The sequence below is a fragment of the Sceloporus occidentalis genome, unplaced genomic scaffold (genome assembly GCF_023333645.1).
Source record: "Sceloporus occidentalis isolate IW3139 unplaced genomic scaffold, rSceOcc1.0.p SCAF_2, whole genome shotgun sequence".
In the NCBI taxonomy this organism is placed as follows: domain Eukaryota; kingdom Metazoa; phylum Chordata; class Lepidosauria; order Squamata; family Phrynosomatidae; genus Sceloporus; species Sceloporus occidentalis.
In genome coordinates, this window is record NW_028316982.1 from 267,577,307 (window position 1) to 267,602,686 (window position 25,380).

A 25,380-nucleotide genomic window follows, 5' to 3' on the forward strand; every position below is an offset into this window, starting at 1 on the left:
AAAAAAAATCTACATCACCCAGAATCCTTTGGTTAGCACGCTGGTGGGTAATTCTGGGAGTTTTAGTCCAAAGAAAGTCCACTTCTGAGCTCTGGTTTGTGTTTTCTGGATGTATCTCTGGCTTGCTGTGCGCTCTGTGCATTTCTGCAATGATAATTTACACATGGAACATATGTCAGTGCCAGACCTGTTAGCAATCTCTATATAGTAAATTGATGAAGAGAAGCTTAGGTATACTAGTTGAAAAAGAGGGAGGAAAGCAAGAGCACAGCCTTGATCGTAATGAAGACAGTGGTTCAAAAGATAAAAGTCTCTCTGTCCCAAAGCAGGGTACAAATGCTACCAACAAAAGCAGGAACATTTCCCTACAAAGGTAATATTAACAGTATTTCTTTGCACCACGCATTTCCTATATTCTTGACCTAGACCCCAGAAACCTGCAATGTATCATTTGAAGGGAAAGGTGGGAATATCTTTTAATTGTTGTATTCTGGTAGGATACATAGCATCTGTGTGAAGGCAAATTAGGAACATCTTTGAGCACATGTTTAAACTTCCATCTCTGCACATGGCAGTGAGGTTTAAAGCTCCGTCTAAACCAATTTGGGCTCTATTTAGGAAATGATAACTTAAGTTCTCTGCTTAAATAAATATGTGAGTTACACCTTGCCTTCTAGGAATTAAACAGTGTTAAGTTGGTCATATTTTCAACAAGCTTTGGAGAAAATGCCCAACAGTGATCAAGACTTAAGCCATTTCACAGGTTATGGAAAGAGAAAGAGTGAAGCTGTGGTCTATGCCAGGTAAGATTAGAATCATAGAGTTGGAAGAGACCACAACGGCCATCCCAGTCCAGCTGGATCCTTGCTTCCAATTCTTCAATCTACTTCTCCAGTTTAGCTACTAATCGCTCTACAAACTCAGCACGGGTTTCAGCATCCTTGAGTTTGTCAATCAAGACCTTTTCTCCTCTTCATGTTTATCTGTAGTATGGTACAGTACTGGCACGATACTGCCATTTCTGCCATCTTTTTTGTCTGCTCCGAATCCTTTTCTATGATGACCATATCCTGAGCAACCTCTTCATATTTCCAGTCCGTCATTTTACCAATCTGTGCGGCTTTCTTGAACTCGATTGCCTGCAATTAGATTTTAGCCTCTTTTTTTCAGGCTTCTATTTTCAGTAATCGTCAAGCCCCTTTCATTCTCATCTGCAGGTTTCTCAGCTTGCTCCAACTTTTGCAAGGCTGTAGTAATGTTCTCTTGTACATGGACCAATTTCTCCTCTATTAATTGCATGTGGCAGTTGAGGGATACCATTTCTGCCTCAGCCTTTGACAACTTCGGAAAATTAGGTTCCTTCCATTTTTTGGTCCAAAATTTCAGTGAACCTTCAACTTTTTTTGGCATCCTGCCCGTCCCGCCCTGGTGTGAAGCTGAACCACAACAGCTCAGCAGGTTGTGAGTGGGTGATGTTCCTTTATTAGAAAAGACTTCTTCTATACATTAAAAACAACAACTGCATAATAAACCAGGCTCTGCTACAGCATTCCCCCTGGATGTCCTAGTTTTAGGAGAGAAGAAAGTTAGGTGTGTGTGTGTATGTGTGATTGTGGATATTCTTAATATGTAGAATAATGGTACAGTTCAGAGTTCCGCCAACACTCCATATTACATGTAGAACATTGCTTTTCCCATTTCTCTAAGGTCAGTTTCAGAAACTGTCTCTCTCTGCCCCTGAATTTGATAAAATGAATGATCTTCCTAACTATAAACAGGAATGAATCGCATTTGGCTCAACAGAAGTAACTTCCTCTCTTCTCTTCCTCTTGCTTTGCCCTAAAAAGTGTGAGCACTGTTCAGCCTCAATTAAGTACAAAAATCTCTGGTTTTATCAATATTGGATTAGAGAAAAGATGGGACTCTCACTTTGAACTCAATGGGGTTTGAAAAGTGCTTTAGTTGGTTGAGTTATGCCCAATTCTTCAACTCTTAATCAGGACTGAAATTTTAAATCACTTTGATCAAGTTAAAAGGAAAAGATAAATAAGGCTGTTGTTAAATTGTCTTAAAGGCATACCTAGTGAAGTTCCATCAAATTTATTCTGAGCTATAAATCTTTGAACCTTTTTCTTCATACATTGCAGTGACATAGTTTTGGCTGGGAGAGTTTCTGCAGCTGTCTGATGTTTTACTAGGATAGCTTTATATCCCAGTTCAGAGATCTTTTCCCTCTTTCTTTGTGCTCTCTCTCATTTCTGAGCATCTGTAGAGACAATAGGAATGGTAGTGGTTAAAATTCTGTGCCTTTCCCCCCATCTCTTCCCCTCACATCAGTGTGAGAGATGGCTGACATCTACCCCTCTGGTATTAGCAAAAGGAATATTAAGTTTCTACTTCTCTGCACAGGTGCCCCATGAACACGTAGACCATTTCTGTTCTGACTGAAATTCACCATCCAATCTCCATTTATGTCATACAGTCCTAGGATACCCAGGATCCGTTGCAGTCTTTGGAGGAGGAGTCCTGGTGGCGCAGTGGTTAAGTGCCTGTACTGCAGCCGCTCACTCAAAACCACAAGGTTGCGAGTTCAATACCAGCAAAAAGGCTCAAGCTCGACTCAGGCTTGCATCCTTCCGAGGAGGTCACTAAAATAAGTACCCAGATTGTCGGGGGCAATTAGCTTACAGTTGTAAACTGCTTAGACACTATTAGTTCAGTATGAAGCGACATATAAATGAAGCTGTTTGTTTGTTTTAGTCAGTCTCTTAACACTTCCACCAGGTTTCTTGAACCTCCATGCCTTTTCTTCATTCCTCACCAGACTACTTCTCAGCTAGGTGCCCCTTGAAACTACATGTCCCAAGTTTCCATGGGATGCAGCCATGTCATTTAAAGTAGTCATGGCACCACATTTGTATAGTGTGAAATGGCCCTTAGTGAGCGATTTAAATCATGCACAGAGGCTCTGTACAGTTAGAGGGATCAGAAAAGTGCGTATATTTCTCGGGAGTCCCACAAAAACCCCAGCAGTGGTGAGAAACTGAATTTATGAGGAAAATCTGATTAGAAGAGAAGGCAGAATATGCCAGATAGAAGAGTAGACCACAGATGAAAAAGATTGCATGCATTTGGCACTCCCATTGAAATCAAGATACTACATTACAGTGAGGTGGATCCTGTTTGCTGCGTGTGGATGTGCTCCTTTGTCTATATGTGGTAGGCACTTGATAGCACTTTGTGTATAGTCAGTTCCACTGTTTTCACTTTGCATGCATCTGTTACATCTTCCTATACATAAGGAGCCCTGGGGGCGCAATGATTAAATGCCTGTACTGCAGCCACTCACCCACAGTTGCAAGGTTGTGAGTTCAATACCAGCCAGGGTCAACTCTGGCATCCTTCCAAGGTTGCTAAAATGAATACCCAGCTTGTTGGAGGCAATTAGCTTATACATTGTAAACCGCTTAGTACATCAGTAAGCGGGATAGAAATGTACTTGCTATACGTCTGCTTCCCACCTGCATCACAGCTTCAAAAATAAATAGGCAAGAGAAAAATAATGCAGATTGTTGTAAGCTCTTATGAATGGGGGGAGAGAAGGTAAGGTGCTTCTTAAAACTTGAATATAATGATCAAATGGTAGCAGCCAATGCCAAACTGAGACTTGATATTTCACTTCCTAGTTTTGTAATAGGTGAGGGGATTTCTGTTTGTTTGCTTATTGGCATGTTTGTGTATGCTAAGAATGGTTCTCCTCAAGAATAAATGGGAAAAGGTAAAAGCGTTGCACAGTGGGCGCATCTGCACTATAGAGATGATGCAGTTTGACATCACTTTTACGTGCTGTAGCTCCATCCTGTGGAATCCTGGGATTTGTAGTTTTACAAGGTCTTTAGTCTTCACTGACAAAGAGTGCTTGTGTCTCACCAAACAGCTCCCAGGATTTTGTAGGATGGAGCCATGGCAGTTAAGGTTTCTACAGTGTAGATGCGCCCAATGCCACTTGTCTGATAGTCTTTGGCCAACCTTACTACCATAGAATTCCTCCACTAAATCATTGTTTTTCTGTGAGATAAATGGGAGATATCTTTCTTCTGTGATTCTTTTGACTCTATGATTCTTTTTGAACGATACTTACCTGCTAAAATTTGATCTGGTAGCATATCAAAATTATGACTAAATTGTTCCCATTTTCCATTTTGTATTCAATAAGGCCTTCAGAAACCTAGTCAGCATCCTGTGCTATACAACTTGTAGATTTCAGTCCTTCGGTATTTCAGTCCTTAATGTATATTAAAAATGAGGGGGTTTGAGCCAGAAGGGTAGAGGGTAAGCCACTGGCCACTTGCCATAGTTCCATCCCATAGAAGGTCCCTTCAGGCTTTTGATGTTGTTCTGCGGCAAAAGCCCTACATTTAAGAAATGTAAAGATAGTATAAATGACCCTGGGTGCATCTATGCTGTAGAAATAATGCAGTTTGACACCACTTTAGCTGCCACGACTCCATCCTACTGAATCCTGGGATTTGCAGTGAAACCAGCTTTCTTTGGCAGTGAAGACCAAAGAAGACTTGTGAAACTAAGATGAAGCTACAGCAAAGTGGTGTCAAAGTGCATTATGTCTACAGTATAGATACACCCCCTGCTTGTTGTAACTCCTTTACAATTACTTGATTGGCAAGCTGTCGTTTTGGCTAAGTCTTCAAAAAGAAAATTATATCAAGTTTTTGGGGAAAAGTTGTAATGTATTTGGCCCACATCTCTCCATTGGAATATTCACATGTTTGATGGGATGCGCCTACAGTTCTTGTGTAAATTGTATTTAATACTCTTCCCAGTGGAGAAAGAAGGCATAGGCGCAGAGCCTCTCTGCTGGTACCATCTATATTGTAGTCAGTGCAGTTTGTGCAGTCACTTTGTCCCTGTTCATTTGTGAATAACCAAATTCACAAAACTGGGTCTCTACAAACGTTCTGTGTACAGTATTGTAGCTCTCCCTTGAAGCAGTTTGATGCACCTTGAGTAGACCATAGTGGTTCCCAAACTTTGGTCCTCCTGATGTTTTGGACTTCAGCTCCCAGAATTCCTGACCGTTGGACCGTTGAAGTCCAAAACACCTGGAGGACCAAACTTTGGGAACATTGGCATACACCATCAAAGTATTTTTTTTTAAATGTAGGAGCATCCTCTTCTCTGACCAAACCTTGCCAAGAAAACTCTGCTTTAGGGTCGCCATAGGTCAGAAATGAATTGATGGCACACAACAACAACCAACTCCCCTACCTTACAAATAGAGCCCTTTGGATCTGACCTTCACCAGTGAGTCAGATTCCCCTTCTGTCACTCTTTAGTTTCTAAATATTGGATGGAAAGTGCTTTTTACTGATACTTGAGTGCTGGCAGCCGTCAATCTTGGGGAAACAATTTTTGGCATCATTGCATCACAGTAGGCACATACCTAGAGTTTGCACACCTTTAACCTTACTTGGTTTGCCTTTTGTAAGAAACGGTAATATCAATATATTCCTGGGTTCTGGGGGGGGGGGGGGGTTTGGATAATTCTGTTGTCAATTGAACCTTGCTTTTTCAAAAACCGCAATCATGAATTGGGGACATTTGGGACAGAAAGGACTGTATAGTGTGTCCCTATGAGACACCAAGTAGAACAAAGGTACATTGTTGATCTGGGCATGGGTTGTTCGTTTTTTGGTTTAGCACATAGACCAACTGAGAAGTTGTGCTCTTTCCAATCAGGTCACACAGGATAAGGTCTGTACAGAGAGGGTGCTATGGAGGTTATTTCCGTATTTCTATCTTACGTTGTTTTCAAATGATTGCCTCTGGAACGGCCGCTTAAAGGGAGGAGAAAAAAACTTGGGGCAGGGGAAGAACTGGAACCTTTTCATAGTTGTACATACATTTGGGGTTATTTTATCACTTACCTCTTTCTGTTCCTCACAACCCACCCACCTCCACTCCGTAAATTCACTTGTATGGGGGAAGAAAAATTAACTTGAAAATGGAGAGTCTCAGTGCCCTTGAAGCTCCAAGTGGTTAACTGCAGTTGACTAACAAGCTGGTGTTTTAGCTTTGCAGTACATGACTGTTTAAATACTGTATTCCTTGTAAATGAAGTTTTAAAAAAATGTTACGGCTGGTGCCAATATTTTTGTTAAATGAAATGTTCAATGTCGTCTCACTACAGTCTGGTCAGAGCTCTTTGTGTATAAGCTGGGCCTGCAGCCTTTTTATAGCTTGGAGGCCTACTTGTGTAACTTTTTTTTCTTTTCATAATGTTTTTTTGTTTGTTTATAATATCTACTGTCATTTCTTTCATATAAATATGACATGTAAATTGTCATAATAAAAACAAAAACATTTAAATACGTTGACGCAAAGGCTTGCGTGTTGGAGGAGAGCCCTCGGCGACTTTGTCGTCTTGTTGTGGAAGATGACGGATAGCCTGAGGACAACACACTTAAATTGAATTTGCAGGTGCGGGTTGAGTCTCCCTTATCCACAATTCTGAAATCCAAAATATCCCCAAAACCACAAATTTTTTCATAGGAGGCTGAGACAGTGACACCGTTGCTTTCTGACTGTACACAAACTTTCATGCACAAAAGTACACTACTAAAAATATTGCATAAAAGTACCTTCAGGCTTTGTGTATAAGGTATATATGAAACAAATGAATGTTTGTGTTTAAACTTGGATCCCATCTCCATGATATTATATTGTGTATGTATATGCAAAGACAGGTATCCCAAATTCCAAAAAGATCCAAAACCCAAAACACTTATGGTCCTGAGTGTTTTGGATGAGAGAGGCTCAACCTTTATTACAAGATTTGGAGGAACTATCCTTTAAAAATGAATGAACATCACTAGGACTATCTGTTATCTCCTCAATGGTTTCTAAGGTCAGATGGATGCAGCTAACATTGGAAATTACAGGGCCTCATATATTTGATAAAGGATTTTTTAAAAAATTATTTTGTTAAGTAATTGACCATTTTCTGAATTATCAGATCATTCCAGATAAAGACATTTCTAACATCACCATTCTTTAAAAATCAAGAGTGCTTTAGAATTATATCCTTGTGGGACTAATGGTCAACATAGGTCCGAAACACACTGCAGAAATAATCCAGTTTGAGACCTCTTTAATCGTCCTGGTTCAATGCTAGGGAATCCTGGCAACTGTAGTTTTGTGAGACATTTAGCCATCAGAGCGCTCTGGTGCCACACTAAAGTACAGTTCCCAGGATTCCCTAGCCCTGAGCCAGGGCAGTTAAAGCACTCTCAAACTGGATTATTTCTGCAGTGTAGTTGGATGCTGTGTGGCTAAAGCTGCGTCTGCACTGCAGAAATAATCCAGTTTGACACCACTTTGCTCTGGTGCCCCAACAAACTACTTCACATAAGGCATTCACTGCCGCGGCCCCAAGATTATGGAATGACCTACTGGAAGAGATCCGTCTCTTTACTACCTTAGAGGCCTTTAAGAAGGCACTCAAAACGGATCTCTTCTGGCGGGCTTATCCACTGAATTCCTTATTAAAAGGTTATGGCGACTGCTCTTCCTTGAGACTGATTGTTGGCAAAAGGACGAATTGTAATTTTTAGAGAACTAATAGGAATTCTTGGTAAATTCAGTGTTAGTATTGTTGTATTGATTGTAAATTGTACTAAGGCCCCATACAGACAGGCCAAAATAAAGCTGCTTCGGGTCACTTTGGAGGTATGCTGTTTAAATGATGCATGCTTCCTAAGGGTCTGAAAGCTACATCGAAGCTTCTGATCTCTTAGTACACATGCATCATTTAAACAGCATACCTCCAAAGTGACCCGAAGCAGCTTTATTTTGGCCTGTCTGTATGGGACCTAAGTGTCTTTTAAGGTTGTAATCCTGCCTCAATCCGTGGGAGAGGCGGGAGGTATAAATAAACGATATTATTATTATTATTATTATTATTATTATTATTATTATTATTATTATTAAACTACCATTCCCAGATTTCCATAGCATTTAGTCATGTCAGTTAAAGTAGTGTCAAACTGGATTATTTCTGCAGTGCGGATGCAACCTTAAAAGACTTTAACACCCCCAAGCTTGGAAACGTACCCTTCACCATATATTTGGTCACTCGCTGATTTAGCTACATCTGTACGTTATAGAAAACAACTCCCAGAAAATAGGTTTATGGAAATATGGACATCCTAATATCTCTTAATGCCTAGCCCACATTCATATCCAACATACTTCCCGACGTTTTCTTTTCCTCCTCTTTCTTTGTGATCGTAGGTTTAAAAATCCAATTTAAAAAACCAAGTAGCTGAGCAGGAAGCAACTGAAGGCTCTTCAGTCAGGATATCATGCAAATGCAAAGTGCCATGTGTTTGTAAGAGCAAAGATGTGCACAACCTTATCAGATTTGGATTAGCTGTTAGTAGTTCCCAGGTAATGTGGCTTTTCCTAGACCGCTGATGGCTGACAGGCTACTCACCAGCTAGTCACTGTAGCAAAGTTTAAGCTTCAAGAGTCTTCAAATTTCAAATAAAGGAGAGATTTGCTACTTTAAATTTTACAAGCACTTTTAGAACTTCTTATATAAGGGAAGATACTTACGTTATGCATCCTAAAACATCATTTCTGTTGGCTAGTGATGCGTGGCGTTCTGGTTTGAGCATTGGACTGAGACTTTGGAGACCAGGGTTCGATTTCCACTCGGCCATAACACGCACTGGTGACAAGTTGAAGGCACAAAAAACACACAAGGAGTGTCCGTTAGTTTATGGTTACTCAGACTGGAAGGGACCGATGTAATAAAATGCCCTTCTCTCCACCAGGAAAAGAGCAGAGAAGGTTGCTACTCCTAGGCTAGGTGACAAATGCAGTAAAGAGGCCAGTGATGTTTGAGCGTTGGACTATGGCTCTGGAGACCAGGGTTTGCATCCTCCGCTCAGCCTCAGGGTGACCTCTCCGCTTCAAGAAGGCAAAGGCAAACCTCCCTCTGAATGAGTCTTGCCAAGGACACCCTGGAAGAAGTTTGCCTTAGGGAACGGAAGTGATTTCAAGGCACACAGAAGTAAACTATGGTTTAAATTTAACAGGCAACAGATGTGGATGGAGGGTGTTAGTCTCTCTTTTGTATGTTCTGTGCTTTTTGACTATGAAAGTAAAAACTAGTGCTGTTGTTGCAGATCAGCCTGGCATCTGCCTCAGTTAGCTATGAGGCAAATCCAACCACACAATCTACGGCTGGTCAGTTGTTTTGAACTATGTTTCCCGATGGAGGACTTCCAGTGATGCTTGGCACAATGCCCACTGAGGCCCAAAACATGCTGCAGGCATAATACAGCTTCAGACGGCTTTAACTGCCCCGGCTCAATGCTATGGGATCCTGGGAAGGTATTTCTGGGACATTCAGCCTTCTCTGTCAGAGCTCTGGTGCTACAACAAACTACAATTCCCAGGATGCCCCAGCTCTGAGCCAGAACAGTTAAAGCAGTCTTGAACTGGATTATTTCTGCCGTGTGTTTAGGAGCTGGGTCTCCAAAATATCACTGCTAATATTTGCACTTTGCCTTCCTTGCTGATGCTTTACCTATCTGCTCCCATCCTTTCAACTCAAGGCAGACCCCAGCTGCTGAAATGACCACTTTAACTGCCACAACTGTGGAATCCTGGGATTTGTAGTTTCCTCCCATGACTGGGACCCAAAGCAGCCAAGTGTTGCATCATCATCATCATATTATTATTATTATTATTCTTATTACGTATTTCTGTCCCCCTTTCCTCCCAAGAGCAGCTAAGTGTTAATAATAATGATAATAATATATTATTATCATCATTATCACTGTTATCCCCATTGAAGAGGCAGCCCTGGCTGAAGCAGCTTCATCATGAGGGAAACTGAGGAGGAGGAGGAGGAGGCTGGCCCTCAAAATGGCGGCCCTATTGGAGGAGGGGCGATGACGTCACACTGGAACCATAGAGACGGAGGGAGAGGGAGATAGAGGGGCGGGCGTCGGCGCTGAGGAGAGGCCGGAAGTAGCTTACTATTTACTACTTCCGGTTCCTGCAGGGGTTGCGTTTCCGGTGTGTGTGTGTGTGGTGCGTCTTGGGCTGCGCGGCGGCCGGCGAAGGGAGCCGCTTCAGTCGCCATGAGTTTCCTGAAGCGCCTCCCGGAGCCGAGCGAAGGGGTCCGGCTTCGGCAGCCAGAGACGGAGGCCGTGCTGGGAGGGAGAGCCCTGGGCACCGGGACCCTCTACGTGGCCGAGAGGTGGGTCTTGGGGGCCGCCTCGGGAGGAGAAGGAAATGGAAGGAGGCCAGTGCGATTCTAGGCTGCATCAATAGAAGCATCGAGTCTAGATCAAGGGAAGTCATAGTGCCTCTCTATTCTGCTCTGGTCAGGCCCCTCCTGGAATATTGTGTCCAGTTCTGGGCGCCACGATTCAAAAAGGACATTGAGAAACTGGAGCCATGTCTCCAAAGGAGGGAGACTAAAATGGTGAAAGGTCTGGAAACCTTGCCCTATGAGGAACGACTCAGGGAGCTGGGGATGTTTAGCCTGGAGAAGAGAAGGCTAAGAGGTGATATGATAGCCCTGTTTAAATATGTGAAAGGATGTCATATTGAGGAGGGAGCAAGCTTGTTTTCTGCTGCTCCAGAGACTAGGACCCAGAGCAATGGATGCAAGCTCCAGGAAAAGGCATTCCACCTCAACATTAGGAAGAACTTCCTGAGAGTAAGGGCTGTTCAACAGTGGAACACACTCCTTCCTCAGAGTGTAGTGGAGTCTCCCTCCTTGGAGGCTGTCTTTAAGCAGAGGCTGGATGGCCATCTGTCAATGGGGATGCTTTGACGGAGAGTTCCTGCATGGCAGAAGGGGGTGGGACTGGATCAGGGCCCTTCTTGGGGTCTTTTCCAACTCTGTAATTCTATGAAAGAGAGAAAACCAGCCTGGCCCTGCAAAGGCTGCTTCTTCTGTTCTGAGGGGTGACAGCAGTAATTCCCTAACTCTGGCCTTTCTGGGTGTTTTGGACTTCAGCCCCAGAAGCCTCTGCCCTCCTGGAGAATGGGATTTTGGGGGCTGTGGTACAAAACACCTAGAAAGGCCCCAGCGTCAGTGAGCTTCATGGCGCAGGGTGGCCAGGCGTCCTCCTTTTCCAGGACACGCCCTACATTTCAACCTTCATCCATGAGGAATCCCAGAGTGTCCTCCACTTGGAGGCAAGAATGTATGTGAAGTTGAGGGCCTTTGCAGGCAGCATCCACAGCTTTTGTGGGTCTTTTGAGGGATGTGGCCGTGAAATGTGTTGTTGGAGAAGAGTTTTAAAGATACCATGAAAAGACAAATCAGCAAATGAAGCCTAATCGTTCCCAGAAGCCAAAACGATTAAACTGAGGCTGTCATTCTTTGGACATATCATGAGAAGACTCCCTAGAAAAGACAACAGTGCTTAGCAAAGTGGAAAGCAGTAAGAAAAGAGGAAGATCACATTCCAGGTGGATGGACTCAATCAAGGAGGCCATGGCCCTGAGTCTGCAAGGCCTGAGCTGAGCATAGATGGCAAGGGACTTGGAGGTCTCCCATTCATGGGGCTGCCAGAAGTTGAAGTCGACTTTGCAGCAGTTGACAACAAAAGCCAAACACCAGAGCAGAGTATCAAAATACCTAGAGGCAGTGGGTATGCGAAGGGCACTCTCATGCCTAAGCCTGTTCAAGGGAATCAATGAGCTATTCTAGGATTCCATAATCCTTGTGTTTTCAGCATCCTGTGGGTCCTAGAAGGTCCCAGGGACATTTGTGGAAGTACTGAAAGCCCTGCCTTACCTTTGAGTCACATGGTTTTTCTTACCTTTGCTATTTGCCCTTGACTGAGGCACAACTGTGTGTCAACAGACAGCATTGGAAAACGTAACTGTGTTAGTCTGTGTCAGGTTGCAAAGGCACTACAGGATCTCTTTGCATATGCCAGCCAGGTTTATGTTGTTCCAGTGATTGGGATGCATTTAACCTGGTTAATGAAGTATTATGTGCCAATCCTGAAAGAGCAAAGAGGTCTGTCCTCAGCCGCCATTTGGCTCCAGGCCTCCCAGAACACTATAGTCAACACTATGTAAAACTATCGTCATATTTGCATGTCCCAAAAAGTCATGGTTTGTATTAATCATGGTTTATTGCTTATGCTGCAGATTACATGGCAGATGTCTAAATAAACTGCAGCTTATCCTTCCCATTTCTGGTCTGCTTATGGGTTATTTCCACTTATGTCTTTTTTGTCGGTTTCTCTTTTAGAAGGCATACCTTGGGAATGGCAAACAAAGTCACAGTTGCAGCCTTGAAAGTCAAGAAAAAGTATGGTTTAGACAAAGTAGAATTTATAAGCCAATGGTGGACTCATGGGTTCAGATTGTGGTTTATAGCTGGGCAACAAGTGTTTACTTGTTTGCAGAGGCAGACAGTAGGTTGGATTTCAACAACTCAGACTATGTACAAACATGGTTGGTAACTAGTACCTCCTTTTCTATTCTGTCCCACCACCACCTATTTTTATCACAGCTTCTGACACTGTATTTTTCAAAGTGAGGAAATTCTGTGGTAGACAGTTAGTGAACAGATAAACATAAACATTCTGCATCAAATGGTTTGGTAACCTTGAAACAGAGTGACATTTTTCACAAAGCCCTGACAAATCCACTTCCACCTCCTGGTTAACATGGCTCTTGACAAGCCTTCTCCAACCTGATGTTCTCCAGATGTTTTGGATTACAGTTCCTGTAAATGCCTGGCCATTGACCATTCTCACTGGAGCTTATGGGAACTGTCGTCCAATCCTGAGGAGGCCAAAGGCTTGGGAAACAATGAAGGCTGGATGACCTAGCATCTCTTACCCAACGGTTCCTCTCTCTCTCTCCTAGCACGCAGGTGGGCCGTTGTGTGATTCAGGCCAGGAAGAGAAAGGATTGAGTTGGGTTGCAAGATGTTTGTTTACACCTGAAGCTTCTCTTATCATTTGGGCTTTGTTTTTCTTTTCCCTCCAGCCGTCTGTCGTGGATAGAGACATCAGGCCTTGGATTCTCGTTGGACTACCCCATCATAAGCTTGCATGCCATCTCCAGGGATCTGAATGCCTACCCATGGGAGCACTTGTATGTCATGGTAAACGCCAAGTTTGAAGGTAGGAAGTCATAAATATGTAAACACTTTGTGTTAAACATGTTATTCATCTTTCTGAAAGGAAATAGTCCATAATCCATTTTTTCTTTAAACATGGCTTTAAAAAATGGGGGAGGGAATTGCCCCCTGAGGTTTTCCTCTATCTCCCCCCCCCCTCAGCTTTTAGATCTTCACACAAGGGTAGTAAATATGATTTCTCAGGTAGAAATTAAGTTTTATACCCCTACTTTGGCACAGATAATGCCCTGAGAATTATTACAAGCCAGGAGGTGCTAGATAACATTTTTAGTGGCTTAACGTCATTGCATAGTTCTCCTGCTCATGGCCAGCAGAAGCAGATCACATATGCCTCTGGTACAGAAGGGTAACATTTCTCAGTTAAAACCATATAGCAAATGAGGACCTCAGTCATTGTGTGAAATGTTCACATAGGTGAGTGAGCCCAATTTCTCACTCTGGGCTGCGCCCGTTCCCCCACTTTATCATGAAGTGGCCCAAAGTCCTCCATTTTCATCTGTAGTATCTCTCAAAATGGCAGCCAGAAATGACATCACTTCTCATTGCCATTTTGAGAAGAACTGCAAAATAAATAAACGGGAATAGTGGAGTTCTGGAGGGATTGTGTGTGTGGAATGAGAGTGATGTTTGTTGCTTTTGTGGTTGTTTCTGCATGGTTTCTGGGTAAAAATCCCCTAAATATTTAACTGATTTTTCTCGTTTAAAAATTGAGGGTGCTTTTGGAGACTGACTTCAAAAGTGCGGTCCAGGGGCCATATGCAGACCATGGGTTGTACTTTCCCCATTCCTGATGTAGATCATTGGAGAGCTTGACATCACAACAGCATTTTGATTCCTTAGCTGACGAATCCAAGGACACCCCCATGGGAGAAAAAGAGGAAGACGACGAGGATGAGGAAGACAGCGACAATGAGTTTGAGCCCATTTCCGAGTTTAGATTCGTACCTAGTGACAAATCAGCATGTAAGTAGAACGAAACATGTGGCAAGCTTGAGTTGACTCTAAACGAAACTAGAATTACATGTATTTAAGTTAGGGATTTACCCTTTGTGAAAATAGTAGGGAGGGAGTCATGCCTTCATGTCATAATGGAGCTGGGACTCGCAGGGACAAAATGCTAAGGCTGATTTAATAAGCAGGGAAGACAACGTCATCTGCCACCCCCTCAGGCTTCCCTGCTCCTTCTAAGCTTAGCTGCAGTCTGCAAAGTAGTTGTGGGTAGAGTGGATTTTCTTGGAAATTATTGTGAAGACTATACTTGGGGTTGGCTCGGTCTTGAATGGGCACTTAATACCCTTTAGCCTTTCAAAAAGATCTGCTTTTAGTACAGATGGAAAGTACAGGAAAAGAGATTCCAGCTCAACATTAGGGGGAACTTCCTGACAGTAAGGGCTGTTCGACAGTGGAACAAACTCCTTCCTCGGAGTGTGGTGGAGTCTCCTTCCTTAGAACCATAGAATCGTAGAGTTGGAAGAGACCAGTAAGGCCATCCAGTCCAACCCCCTGCCATGCAGGAAATCCAAATCAAAGCATCCCTGACAGATGGCCATCCAGCCTTGGAGGTCTTTAAGCAGAGGCTGGATGGACATCTGTCGGGGATGCTTTGAATTGGATTTCCTGCATGGCCGGGGGTTGGACTGGATGATCCCTGTGGTCTCTTCCAACTCTACGATTCTATGATTCTGTGCTAGAGTTAGTTTGCTGTTATGGACCAACATAGGGCGCTGGATATTTGGATTCTCCTTGGAAATGTGTCTATAGAGACTCTCATGATCAGTGATTGTGCTTTAAAAAAATTAACTCTTTGCCACTGGTAACTCCTTCTTTTATGTGTGTGAAATAAGGGGACCAGCTTGGCTCTTTTGTCCCCCAGGATTCTTACACAACCCCTGCCTTTATGGATGCCAAGCACACTGAACAAATATTTTTTTAGGTAAAATAACATGTGAACCCATCTCTGGATACTGCTGTTTATTGGAAGCTTAACTAAGAGTCCATGGGTTGCATCATCAGATTTATGTCTGAGTCCTGCTATCTACCTACATTTGTCTTGTTTTATCTCCTTGTCTTTTTTGTTGTTGTTACTGGCTTGGATCTGTTGAGATGTCTCAGTGGTGGTTTGTTACCCATCAAAATGAACTACTGTAGTTGCCTGACTCCAGTTGGCCTGTGATAAACCTCTGCTTGTCATAGCTGCTGTTGGCTCAGCTGCTCTGATTTTAGAAACTGTCTTGCAAATTGTGTGCCAGGCATCTAAATTTTGAGAAAGTTTCATGGGGGAACCAAAGATTTCAGAGCTGCAGTCACACTTATTTGCATGGATTCATGGTCGTGATAGGCTTGTATTGGCAATGGACAGTGCCTAGCTTGATTTATAGATAGGTCACCTATTGATTTTGTTTTTATTAAAATGTTTGCATCTCTCACTTTATCATGGGATCTCATGGCAGTGTATAGTGTGTGTGTGTGTGGGGGGGGCAATTTAAACAATTTGTAACAATTCCAGGTTTAAGACAATAAAAAAATAATTTAAGCGGACTAAAAACAGACAGATTAAACAAGTTATCAAGTTGTAACTGATTAAAAAAAGTAAAACTGTAAATGTGCATTTTGCACTAAGTAAATGAGGTCTTAGAGCAGTGGTCCGCAAACTGTGCTCTTTAGGGGATTTTGGATGTCAGCTCCCAGAATCCCAGATTATTGGCCAACATGGCTGAGGCTTCTGGGAGCTGAAGCACAAAATCTCTTAAAGGGCATGGTTTGGGGACCTGTGTCCTAGAGGCTTTAATTAAAAATATATATTTTGATTTGACATTGGAAAGAAACCAGTGGCAGTGGAAAGTGGACTCCTAGTTCCACAGCAAAGGGTGCCACAACAGAGAAGGACCTCTCCAATGTCTTCCGAATTATATTGCTCCCACTGGTGAGAGAAAAAGGAGAGCCCTTCCAACAGATCACAGTCCTTGTGCCCTTCTCCAGAGCACTAGGGACTATTGTGCCATCATTGCCCACTGCAGCCATGATAAGAGAGGCAAGGAGCTTCCCACTTCTTCAATGTCAGACCCAGAGGTCATCGCTTTTATGATGGCAGTGTTCATAAAGCCCCTCGCTGTCACTCCATTGTCAAAGTACTGACTGAATGCTCAGTATTCTTCCATGGCTTGAAAGAATAGATGGTTGGGAAGCAGCATTGGCTGCATGTTCAGAGGGGTACAGTGGGCTCAGATCTGCTGCCATGAACTTGTGAAGAAAGAGTTAAACATGGCATAGGTATTGATCACAATCCCTCTTTCCTGAATGAGGTCCCCTACCTTGGTAGCATCTCAACAAGATGTCCAGCTCAGCAAAACCTGAGTAGTTCAACCCACTTGAAGGTCAACAGTAACCACCTTGAGCGCCAATTTTGGAAGAAAGGTGGGATGATAATGACAATAATACTACTTGTTCTGTGTCATCTTCAGTATGTTCTGTCCCATTGCATCTTCACTTAAAAACCTGAGAGAAACCTTTGCACAAGGCTATCCTTCCCTAAATCAGCATATTTCAGAGGTTTCTGAATGGCAGATCCTCTCACTGACAGGGTGAGGGAATTGTAGTCCAGTACAGTGGTGCCTCGGGTTACGAAATTAATTCGTTCCGCTGTCAATTTCGTAACCCGAAAGGCTTTCGCAAGCCGAATTCCCATAGGCGCTAATGGGGAAAAGCCGCGATTCCGTGTGAAATCGCGCAGAAAAGCACCAAAAGTTTTTTCGTAACCCGAAAAAACTTTCGCAACCCGGAACAATAATTTCCTATGGGTTTTTTTCGTATCCTGAAAATTTCGTAACCTGGGTATTTCGTATCCCGAGGTACCACTGTACTTTTGGATGAAGCCACTTAGGAAAATGCTGCTGAGAACTGGTGACAGTACTAGCGGAAGACCTGGGATAAATGGCCATCTTGATCATCCCATTTGTTATTTAACTTAATGGCCAGTGAACTCATGGTGCATTTTTATGTTTTCCCCAGTGGAGGCCATGTTCTCTGCCATGTGCGAATGTCAAGCCCTGCATCCCGACCCAGAAGATGAAGACTCTGACAATGATTATGATGGCGAGGAATATGATGTGGAGGCCCATGGTTAGTGGTACTTTGTTACAGTGAATTTTCCTAAATTGTCAACGGTTTATCCTTGATTCTCAGGAAGCCACAATAGGTAGCAACTGTGTGTGATGTTTCCAAAGATGAAAATAAATGATGCTTGCTTTGGGCCAGTAGTTGTTTATTCAACATAGACTCTGCTTGATTCATTGGTGTACATACTGGTTTATTAATTAAAACATTTGTAGCCTTTATCATGAAGTGGCTTAAATACCCTGAAGGCACCAGATCCCAGCTGATCTAGGAAGCTAAGCAGGGTCAGTCTGATTAGTACTTGGTTGGGAAACCACCAGTGAATCCTAGGTGTTATAGGCTATATTTCAGAGGAAGAAACTGGTAAAACCACCTGTGAGTATTCTTTCCCTAAGAAAAGCCTGTGGAATTCATAGGGTCAGCATACTTCCACAGGTGACTTGAAAGCACACACACATTATCATGGAATCTCAGGGTAGCATCCTAGTAAAACAATGTGAACAATTTATAATAATTCAAGATTGAAAACACAACAAGATTAAAATATATAAGTTAAGAAATTAATTAAAACAGTTTTAAAGGTTATACGAGGTCAAGTCATGTATGTGTGCATCTGAAAAATAAATTTGGTCCCAAAGGATGTAATAAAATGGCCTGTTTCAACTTGCTGCTGAAAAGAAAACTATGTTGTGGTCAGTTAAGGAGCCCTGGTTGTGCATGGTTAAATGCCAATACTACAGCCACAGCATTGTGAGTTAGATCCTGCAGGGGCTCCAGGTTGACTCAGCCTTCCACCTTTTCGTAGGTCGGTAAAATGAGTACCCAGCTTGTTGGGAGCAGTTGGCTAACACATTGTAAACCACTTAAGAGTACCTAGCACTATAAGGCGGGATAGAAATGTAAGTCCTAATTAGAATGCTCACCGGGGGGGGGGGGGGCATTCCACAGTTGGGTCCCACCGCTAAGAAGACCCTCTCCCATGTCCTTCCACTGTGTATTGTCGACACTCGTGGGACACGGAGGGTGCCCCCTCATCAGATCTCAGTCCTCAGGCAGGTATATTTAGAGAGAAGTGTCCTCTCCATATTGAGATCCCAAGCTCTTGAGGGCGCTGAATGTCATTTACCAGCACACAGGATCTGGATTAGAAGCAAACTGGCAGCTGGTGAGTCTCCCTTAAGATTAGCTTATCTGTTGTGTGTACAGAACTCTGGTTAGCAATCTTTTCATTTTGCAACAACTGGGAGCAGTTCAGCAGTAAAAAACAGATGCTTATTTTTAAAAATATCCAGTCAGTGCTTGGTTGAAGAAACTTTTGAATATCAATAGTCTAAATGGAAGAAGGCATACCTTATGCTGTGTGTGTCTGTCTGGTGTCCATTCAGACACAGACTGTTCATCTCAAAAGGTTAAGAGAAATGCCTGAGTCTGCCAGTGCATAGAAATAAGAAAGTCCACAGAAATATGCCTTATGCTGAGTCAAATCATCGGTCCATCTAGCCTGTTACTGCAAACTCTGGCTCATGGCAGAGGCTGACCAGGGTTTGAGTGATGGTGTTCCTTGGTGGTCTCCCATCCAAGTATTTACCAGGCTTTTCAAAATCCTGATATGAGATTAAATGTGTGCAGGGTAGTATAACAGCCATGGATATATGGATGGTGCTTTTGTAATTAAATATATGTTTCTGTGTCTGGATGCAGGGACAAATAGATATGATTATTGCTGTTCTTGGAAACAGAACACTGGACAAGATGGGTTTAAATCGGATGGGTTTGAGTCAAGGTGAGCTGACTCAATGAGGCAGCTCTTAAGCTAGTCTTTTGATGCATTTTTGAGCAGCTTGGAATACTTATTTAAATCGCTAAACTGAGAGTCTAAAGCTTGTCAACTTTTATACCAAGAGAGTTGACTTGATACTTGATTTAAAAAGAACTTAGTTGAATTGCCCTATGTTTCATCAATACGTCTGACACTAAAAGGCAGTCTCTTGTTTTGAGGGGGAAACTGAAAATTTAGTGTCATGTGAATTCAGCTTAGGTGAATTGTGCTGATCTCCTTTCAAACTTCCATCATAAATACTGGTGTAGTATTTGGAATCAAACTCACTCTTAATCTCCTACTGTTTTGTTCAGACAATATCATAGCAGTCATCAGGCTAAAAGAAGAGCTTAGAACAGTACTTGGTGTGTATATGTGGAAGCTGTAGTCCAAAAGTAACATTTCCAAGCTCTTGCTAAAAGCTGTTTGGTTGTCTATTGTTTGCAGAAATAGGCCAGGGTGACATCCCCTCGTTCTATACATATGAAGAAGGTTTATCACATTTAACTGCTGAGGGTCAGGCTACCTTGGAGAGACTGGAAGGCATGCTGGCACAGTCGATAAGCACACAATACCACATGGCTGGGGTACGGACAGAAGACTCGGTGAGAGACCCTGAAGGTAAGTGTTCATTTTGCCACAGTTGCATGTTCAGCCTGAAGTGCAGCACATTTCTCTCCCTAAATCATGGTTTCAAAATAAAATAAGCCACATCTGTCAGAATGCTTAATACGGTGAGTCTTGTCATATAATAAAGTATGCAAGAACCACCTTTGAGACTAATTGGATGAAAAATGTTGTGGCCTAAGCTTTCATAGACTTGGTCTATTGCCTGAGGAAGTAGACCAAGTCTACGAAAGCTCATGTTACAACATCTTTCACCCAGGGGCGAAACAGCTGGTCATGAATGGGCAGCTTGAAGCTTCTCCCACCCAAGACGCAGCGGGACCACGGCAACCATACTCCACTGGACTTAGGGTGCTCTTCATCGCTGTTCCAAATTGGAGTGGAAAAGATCCGCTCCTTTTTGGGCTGGGTTTCGGCAACCCAGGTGCAGCTTCAGCATGGCTTCCATGCGTCTTGGGGGTGTGCGCCATCTAAGCACCACACCCCCAAGCCGTGTGGAAGCCTGCTTTATCCACCTGTCTGTTCAGGCCCCCTGTTAGTCTCCCAAGGTGCTACAAGATCCCTTTGTGAACTGATACTCCAGACTGACATGCCTGTGTCTCTGAAGTCTATACACTAAAGTAAAGCTCCAACTGCCTACCTGTATGAAGAAAAGCCCTCCCTTCAGCCACCATCTTGAGGGGAGAGAGGCAGGCAAGCTCCAACTGCCTGCATGAAAGAAGAAAAAGCCCTCCTTCTGACCACCATCTTGAGGGGGAGAGAGGCCTGTTATGTTTGGGTTTTTTTTGGACTTTGTATTGTACTTCCTGTTGTACACCGCTTTGATCTAATTTGGAAAAGCGGTATATAAATAAACATTATTATTATTATTTATGGAGCCTTAAATCAGGCATGGCTGTCTTCCCCTGTGTTTTGCTGGGAATAGCATTTGACTCTGCCACCGAAGCATCATGAGTGGAATCAGAAAGCATCTTCCTAGATCTCTGGTTTGGACTACAGTGCCCACCATCCTCCAACTTGCAGACCCCCTCAGCTACATTGTTTGGGGTCTGCAAACAATGCAGACCCCAATTTGTTTTCCAAACAAATTGGATTTCACCAATACCAGCTGAAGCAGTGCTACTCAAAGTGTGATGGTCCATAGATTGAGGCTGGTCCCTGCGCAATCAGCTGACAATCACTGGAGAGGTACCAGGAAGGAAAGAAACTGTTGTAGAAATTGGACACAAATACAGTGCTGGTTCCTGGTGTGTATGAGTGTTATGTCCGTCCATTCAAGTCAACAGGGAAAAATATTCCTGGTCTCCTATATCAAATAGCTTAAGAAACACAGTGCTAAAGAACTTACTTGCCCTGGGGGAAGAACTGAAGCCTCATCTACTAGTATTTTTAAAATCTCACCTTTATTTCAAAGTAGTTCTTCTGAATTCTCTGGGCTTAGATTAAAATTGGATGAAATTTTACAAGAATGAAGCCTGTTCATCTTTGGTGCTTTGCTGTATCAATACCCGGTTACTTCTGTTCTCTGCAATTTAAGATTTCTTGAATCAGTCCAAGGCAAGGTGCTGTGCTGTACACTCTCACCAGTTGGCTGTACAGAGGGTGGACAGTGTCCCATTTTGGCCCGTCTAGTTCTATAACTTCATGTTCCTCACGTCAACCTTCTCTGGTCAGCAGAGGGCACCACTTGCTCTGTGAATCACAGAATGTCTCTACATTTCTCAGTCTGTTGCTCCCTTGTACTTCCAGATGGAATGGAGGTGGATGCAGCCCCTGCAGTTGCTGGGCAGTTCGAAGATGCCGACGTTGATCACTGAGGAGGATGCGAGCAGCAGTAAGATTGTCATTCTTAAATTTCTCTTCTTTTCCTGTAAGGTAGTTTGGTTTCCCTCAGCCTTCTAATTTGTTATCTTTCTTTAGCAAAAAAAGACAAATTTACTTTAATTCCCCCATGTCCCTTCACTCGTTTGCAAATGGTTTTAGTTCAGTAATAGTTAGTTCAGTAATAAAATAAAGAAAAGGTTTGGAAGTGCTGGATGTTACCTCATATGAATTATAGGCTCCCTATGAATTATAGGAATTGGATTAATGCTCTCTGTACAATAACAAGAGTGTTTGGGGTACAGTATCTAAGAATTCAGGTTCCTGAGGATGTTAGCTCTTCCTTCTTTTATGAGATGTTTATCCTGTTTATTACAAGCAACCAGAAGAGAGCTTTGCACACACTACAGCGCACAAATTAAAATATAGTATGGCAATTTTAAAAAATAAATTAAAATGAAGTGAAAGCTGTGAAACTCACGGTTGAGCTTGAGCCAGTTACTTTCTTCAGCTAAGCCACCAAAGGAAGATAAAAATGGGGCAAAGGGAACCTTGAGTTCCTTGGGGGGAAAGTTGGGATAGACATGAAGTCCCCATCATGTTTCCTACCCTGCTAACAGTGACATCTTTGTTTGGTCAAAACATGTCAGCACTAGTTTTATCTTTGATGGTACTTCTGTATTTTGCTGCTTCGTCAGCTGTTCCATGCTTGGGTTTTCCATGGCTGGTATCTGGGTTTTGTTTGTTTGTTTTGGCCTTGCATGTATGCACTTACTTTCCTTGGGACTTTGAATGGATGGCTCATCTTTCCTTATAAGGAAAAGAAAAACTTGCAAGGCACTTGTGGAGGGGAAGATTCTTTTTCTCCTGCACTGTTTTAAACGGTTGGAGGTTGGAATCATGGAAAATTCCAGATGTTGGATTACACCTCCCAGCATTCCTCACCCTGGATTTGCTGGCTAGGCCTACTGGGAGTTTGAAGCTGCGGCCACAATGCAGAATTAATGCATTCTGACACTGCTTTAACCATCATGGCTCCATCCTGTGGAATCATGAAATTTGTAGTTTGTTCTTACACCAGAGCTCTCTGAAACAGAAGCTCATTAGTTCACAAGACTATAAATCCCAGAGTTTCATAGCTTTGAGCTATAGCAGTAAAACAGTCTGAAACTGCATTAATACTGCAGTGCAGGTGCAACCTACATCATACAGGATCTGGAGGTTTAAATGATTTCCCATGCCTGATTTAAATGATATGCTGACTCAAGTAAAGGCATGTGTTAATATTATTTATTTATTTATTTAAATCTTCATATCCTGCCCACTATCTGGAAATCTCAGGGCAATGTACCGTAAAACCAGTCTAATAAATCTAAAACTACAAGTAATAAACATGATTTTTGAAAAGCTAAAATCATACAAAACAATTTAACAAGTTAAAAAGGCAACAGCTTGCTGTCCTACCTTCTCAAAATAGTATGTGGCACAGGAGAGAGAACTGCCTCAAATACTTACTAAGAAACTGTGAGAGCTGCGAAACGCTGCTGAAAATAGAGCAAGTCTTAGAAAAATTGGGGAGTTGGATTTTAGGTCCCAGAATCTGCTCCCCTCCAAAAAATAAAGCATAGCATGTGCTGTCTGGGGAATTCTGAGACCTGAAATCCTGCAAACTAACTTTCCCAAACTCTGAGGAAGAGCTACTCATTTTTGTTGAAATAAAAAAATAAAAATATGTAGATATGCAGGTAAGAAAATCTAGTGCAGAAATATCTCTAAGCTGCCCATAGCATGTTGTCCATAGCAGTGTGTCCTTCTCTTGATCTCTGACCATGATCTTTTCTCTCTTCTCTGCCAAGTTTATACCTCTCTTACTGATTTTTGCTCCTTGGCTTCTCCTTGCTAAGCATTACAAAGTTTTGTCAAACCAAACATGAAAAAAACCCACCAGATTTGCATAGCTTAGCCTAGTTTATAAGCTTTCTATGCATGGAATTTGAATTTTCCAGTTCCCACTAGGAAAAAAACAATTATATTAAGAAAGCATGGCAACAGATCCCTTGGCATGTGATGCGGGGCTTGCCCTGCTGTGTACTGCCCTCTGCTCTTTTGGTAAAACAAGAGATTGTTTCCACAACTGAAATATGCTCTCTTCTATCTTTTAGATTCTCCTGTGGACATTTCAAAGCCAGACCAAGCCCTCCAAGCTAGAAGACGTTGCGGCAGGAATTGCCCTTTCTGTATTAATGGCCTAAACATGGGAGATTTAGGTCTGTAAATGCTTTTATAGATGCTTGTAAAATGAATTTGATGCTGTGGAGTTACTTTTTTATATAAATACATGCACATGCGTGTGCGCACACACACACACTCTTCCTCTCTTTCTCTATATGTATATGTACATATATATGATAGGAAACATATTATATATATATATATATATATATATATATATATATATATGAAAAATATTTTGCATATGAATTGGCTAATCATGGCTTGTTATTGGAAAGCCTTCACAGGAGTGTTAGAGAGTAAGAAATGCACTTGTACTTAGACCAGAATTCTAGATTGTCCTAGAATTTCTCCCCTATTTTTGTGCCCGTTTACCTACAGCAAATTGCATACAACAAGAACATGATTGTGGGCTTTGCTAAAAATGAGCAAAGATATTTTTGGCTCAATCCGTTGTGTGCTCCTTCGGTCAGAACCCTTGTGGGGTAGGGAGGACAGCTGCCCCACGGAGAAGAACCTTCTTGTGTCTTTGTTATAAATAAAAACAAAATGGCTCAATAAATATAATTTTTGTATCCGGCAGCTTTTGGTTTTGTTGATGCAGTTGGGGAACTTGCTTTCTGTGGCCAGAGGGAACTTTGCTTTTCATATTCATGGTCTGACTAGTTCTCTTTTCTAGTACTTCAGGGATTTTGGTATTAGTATATTAATATATTTTGGGAAAGTATATTTTGGGATTAAGGCAGTGGAAAGAGAGATTATTATAAGTGTTTGTTTGCTTTTTCTGTCTATTGGCTATCCTTTGCAAAATGATTACCTGAGAGGGAATCTGAAAGGCTGAAAGGGGCCAGCAATTTCTCTTTCATTCATAGCCACAGAATTGTAATACAAAGAGAAGATGTAACTTAACTCTTAAAGTCTCCTTCCATTGGCAGATTGTTGTTGTGTGCCTTCAAGTCATTTCCAATTTATGCTGACCCAGAATGAACCTATCACAGGGCTTTCTTGGTGGGGCCTGTTCAGAGGGGGGTTGCCTTTGCCTGCTTCTGAGGTTTAGAGAGAGTGACTTGCCCAAGCTCGCCCAATGGGTTTCCATGGCTGAACTGGGATTCGAACCCTGATCTCGTCGTAGCCCAGTGCTCAAACCACTACATCACACTAGCTCTCCAGTGCTGGGAACCCTCTTCGAAACAATCCAGCCAGTAGAATCATCACTGGATGGGAAGAGGATGCTTTTAAACCTACATTTTAATATTTTTACTGCTTCTGCTTAGCTTACCTAAACTCATTTAAGAGACTTCATGTTTGTTTTAACCACTCTTCATGTTACCTTCCAAGCAACCAAGAAGACTTCAGCTTTGTTTGTTTGTTTGTTTTAAAAAGGGGGAGCCCTTACCCGCATAATTTGTACATTTTGGTATTCTGTGATCATAGAATCATATAGAGTTGGAAGAGACCGCACGGGCCATCCAGTCCAACCCCCTGCCATGCAGGAAATCCAAATCAAAGCATCCCCAACAGATGGTCATCTAGCCTCTGCTTAAAGACCTCCAAGGAA

At 42.5% G+C, this 25,380-nt stretch overlaps 1 protein-coding gene, 1 long non-coding RNA gene and 1 pseudogene across 2 annotated transcripts; 1 reads left to right on the forward strand and 2 right to left on the reverse strand.

Annotated features, from left to right (window-relative positions):
- Window positions 1-58: 58 nt before the first annotated feature.
- On the reverse strand, window positions 59-9,718 carry LOC149320120 (uncharacterized). Its single transcript, XR_016280280.1, has 4 exons — window positions 9,614-9,718; window positions 8,635-8,749; window positions 2,081-2,266; window positions 59-144 (listed from the first exon to the last, which is right to left on the reverse strand). It is a non-coding gene; the product is annotated as an uncharacterized LOC149320120 (long non-coding RNA).
- On the reverse strand, window positions 758-1,410 carry LOC149320121 (uncharacterized; annotated as a pseudogene).
- A 381-nt stretch (window positions 9,719-10,099) lies between the features above and the next one.
- CLNS1A (chloride nucleotide-sensitive channel 1A) lies at window positions 10,100-24,404 on the forward strand. The gene is made up of 7 exons (XM_089512973.1): window positions 10,100-10,291; window positions 13,057-13,193; window positions 14,051-14,173; window positions 17,219-17,329; window positions 19,590-19,763; window positions 21,519-21,603; window positions 23,753-24,404. Exons 1-6 carry the CDS (start codon window positions 10,173-10,175, stop codon window positions 21,584-21,586), a joined length of 732 nt encoding a protein of 243 aa, XP_089369099.1. The 5' UTR covers window positions 10,100-10,172; the 3' UTR covers window positions 21,587-21,603; window positions 23,753-24,404.
- Window positions 24,405-25,380: the final 976 nt, after the last annotated feature.

Excerpts from the sequence above, each read along its gene's own strand:
- CLNS1A (XM_089512973.1), top strand. The coding sequence starts at position 10,173 with ATGAGTTTCCTGAAGCGCCTCCCGGAGCCGAGCGAAGGGGTCCGGCTT. Across the intron at positions 13,194-14,050 it reads GGTAAACGCCAAGTTTGAAG|CTGACGAATCCAAGGACACC; the intron begins GTAGGAAGTCAT and ends TTGATTCCTTAG. Across the intron at positions 14,174-17,218 it reads ACCTAGTGACAAATCAGCAT|TGGAGGCCATGTTCTCTGCC; the intron begins GTAAGTAGAACG and ends TGTTTTCCCCAG.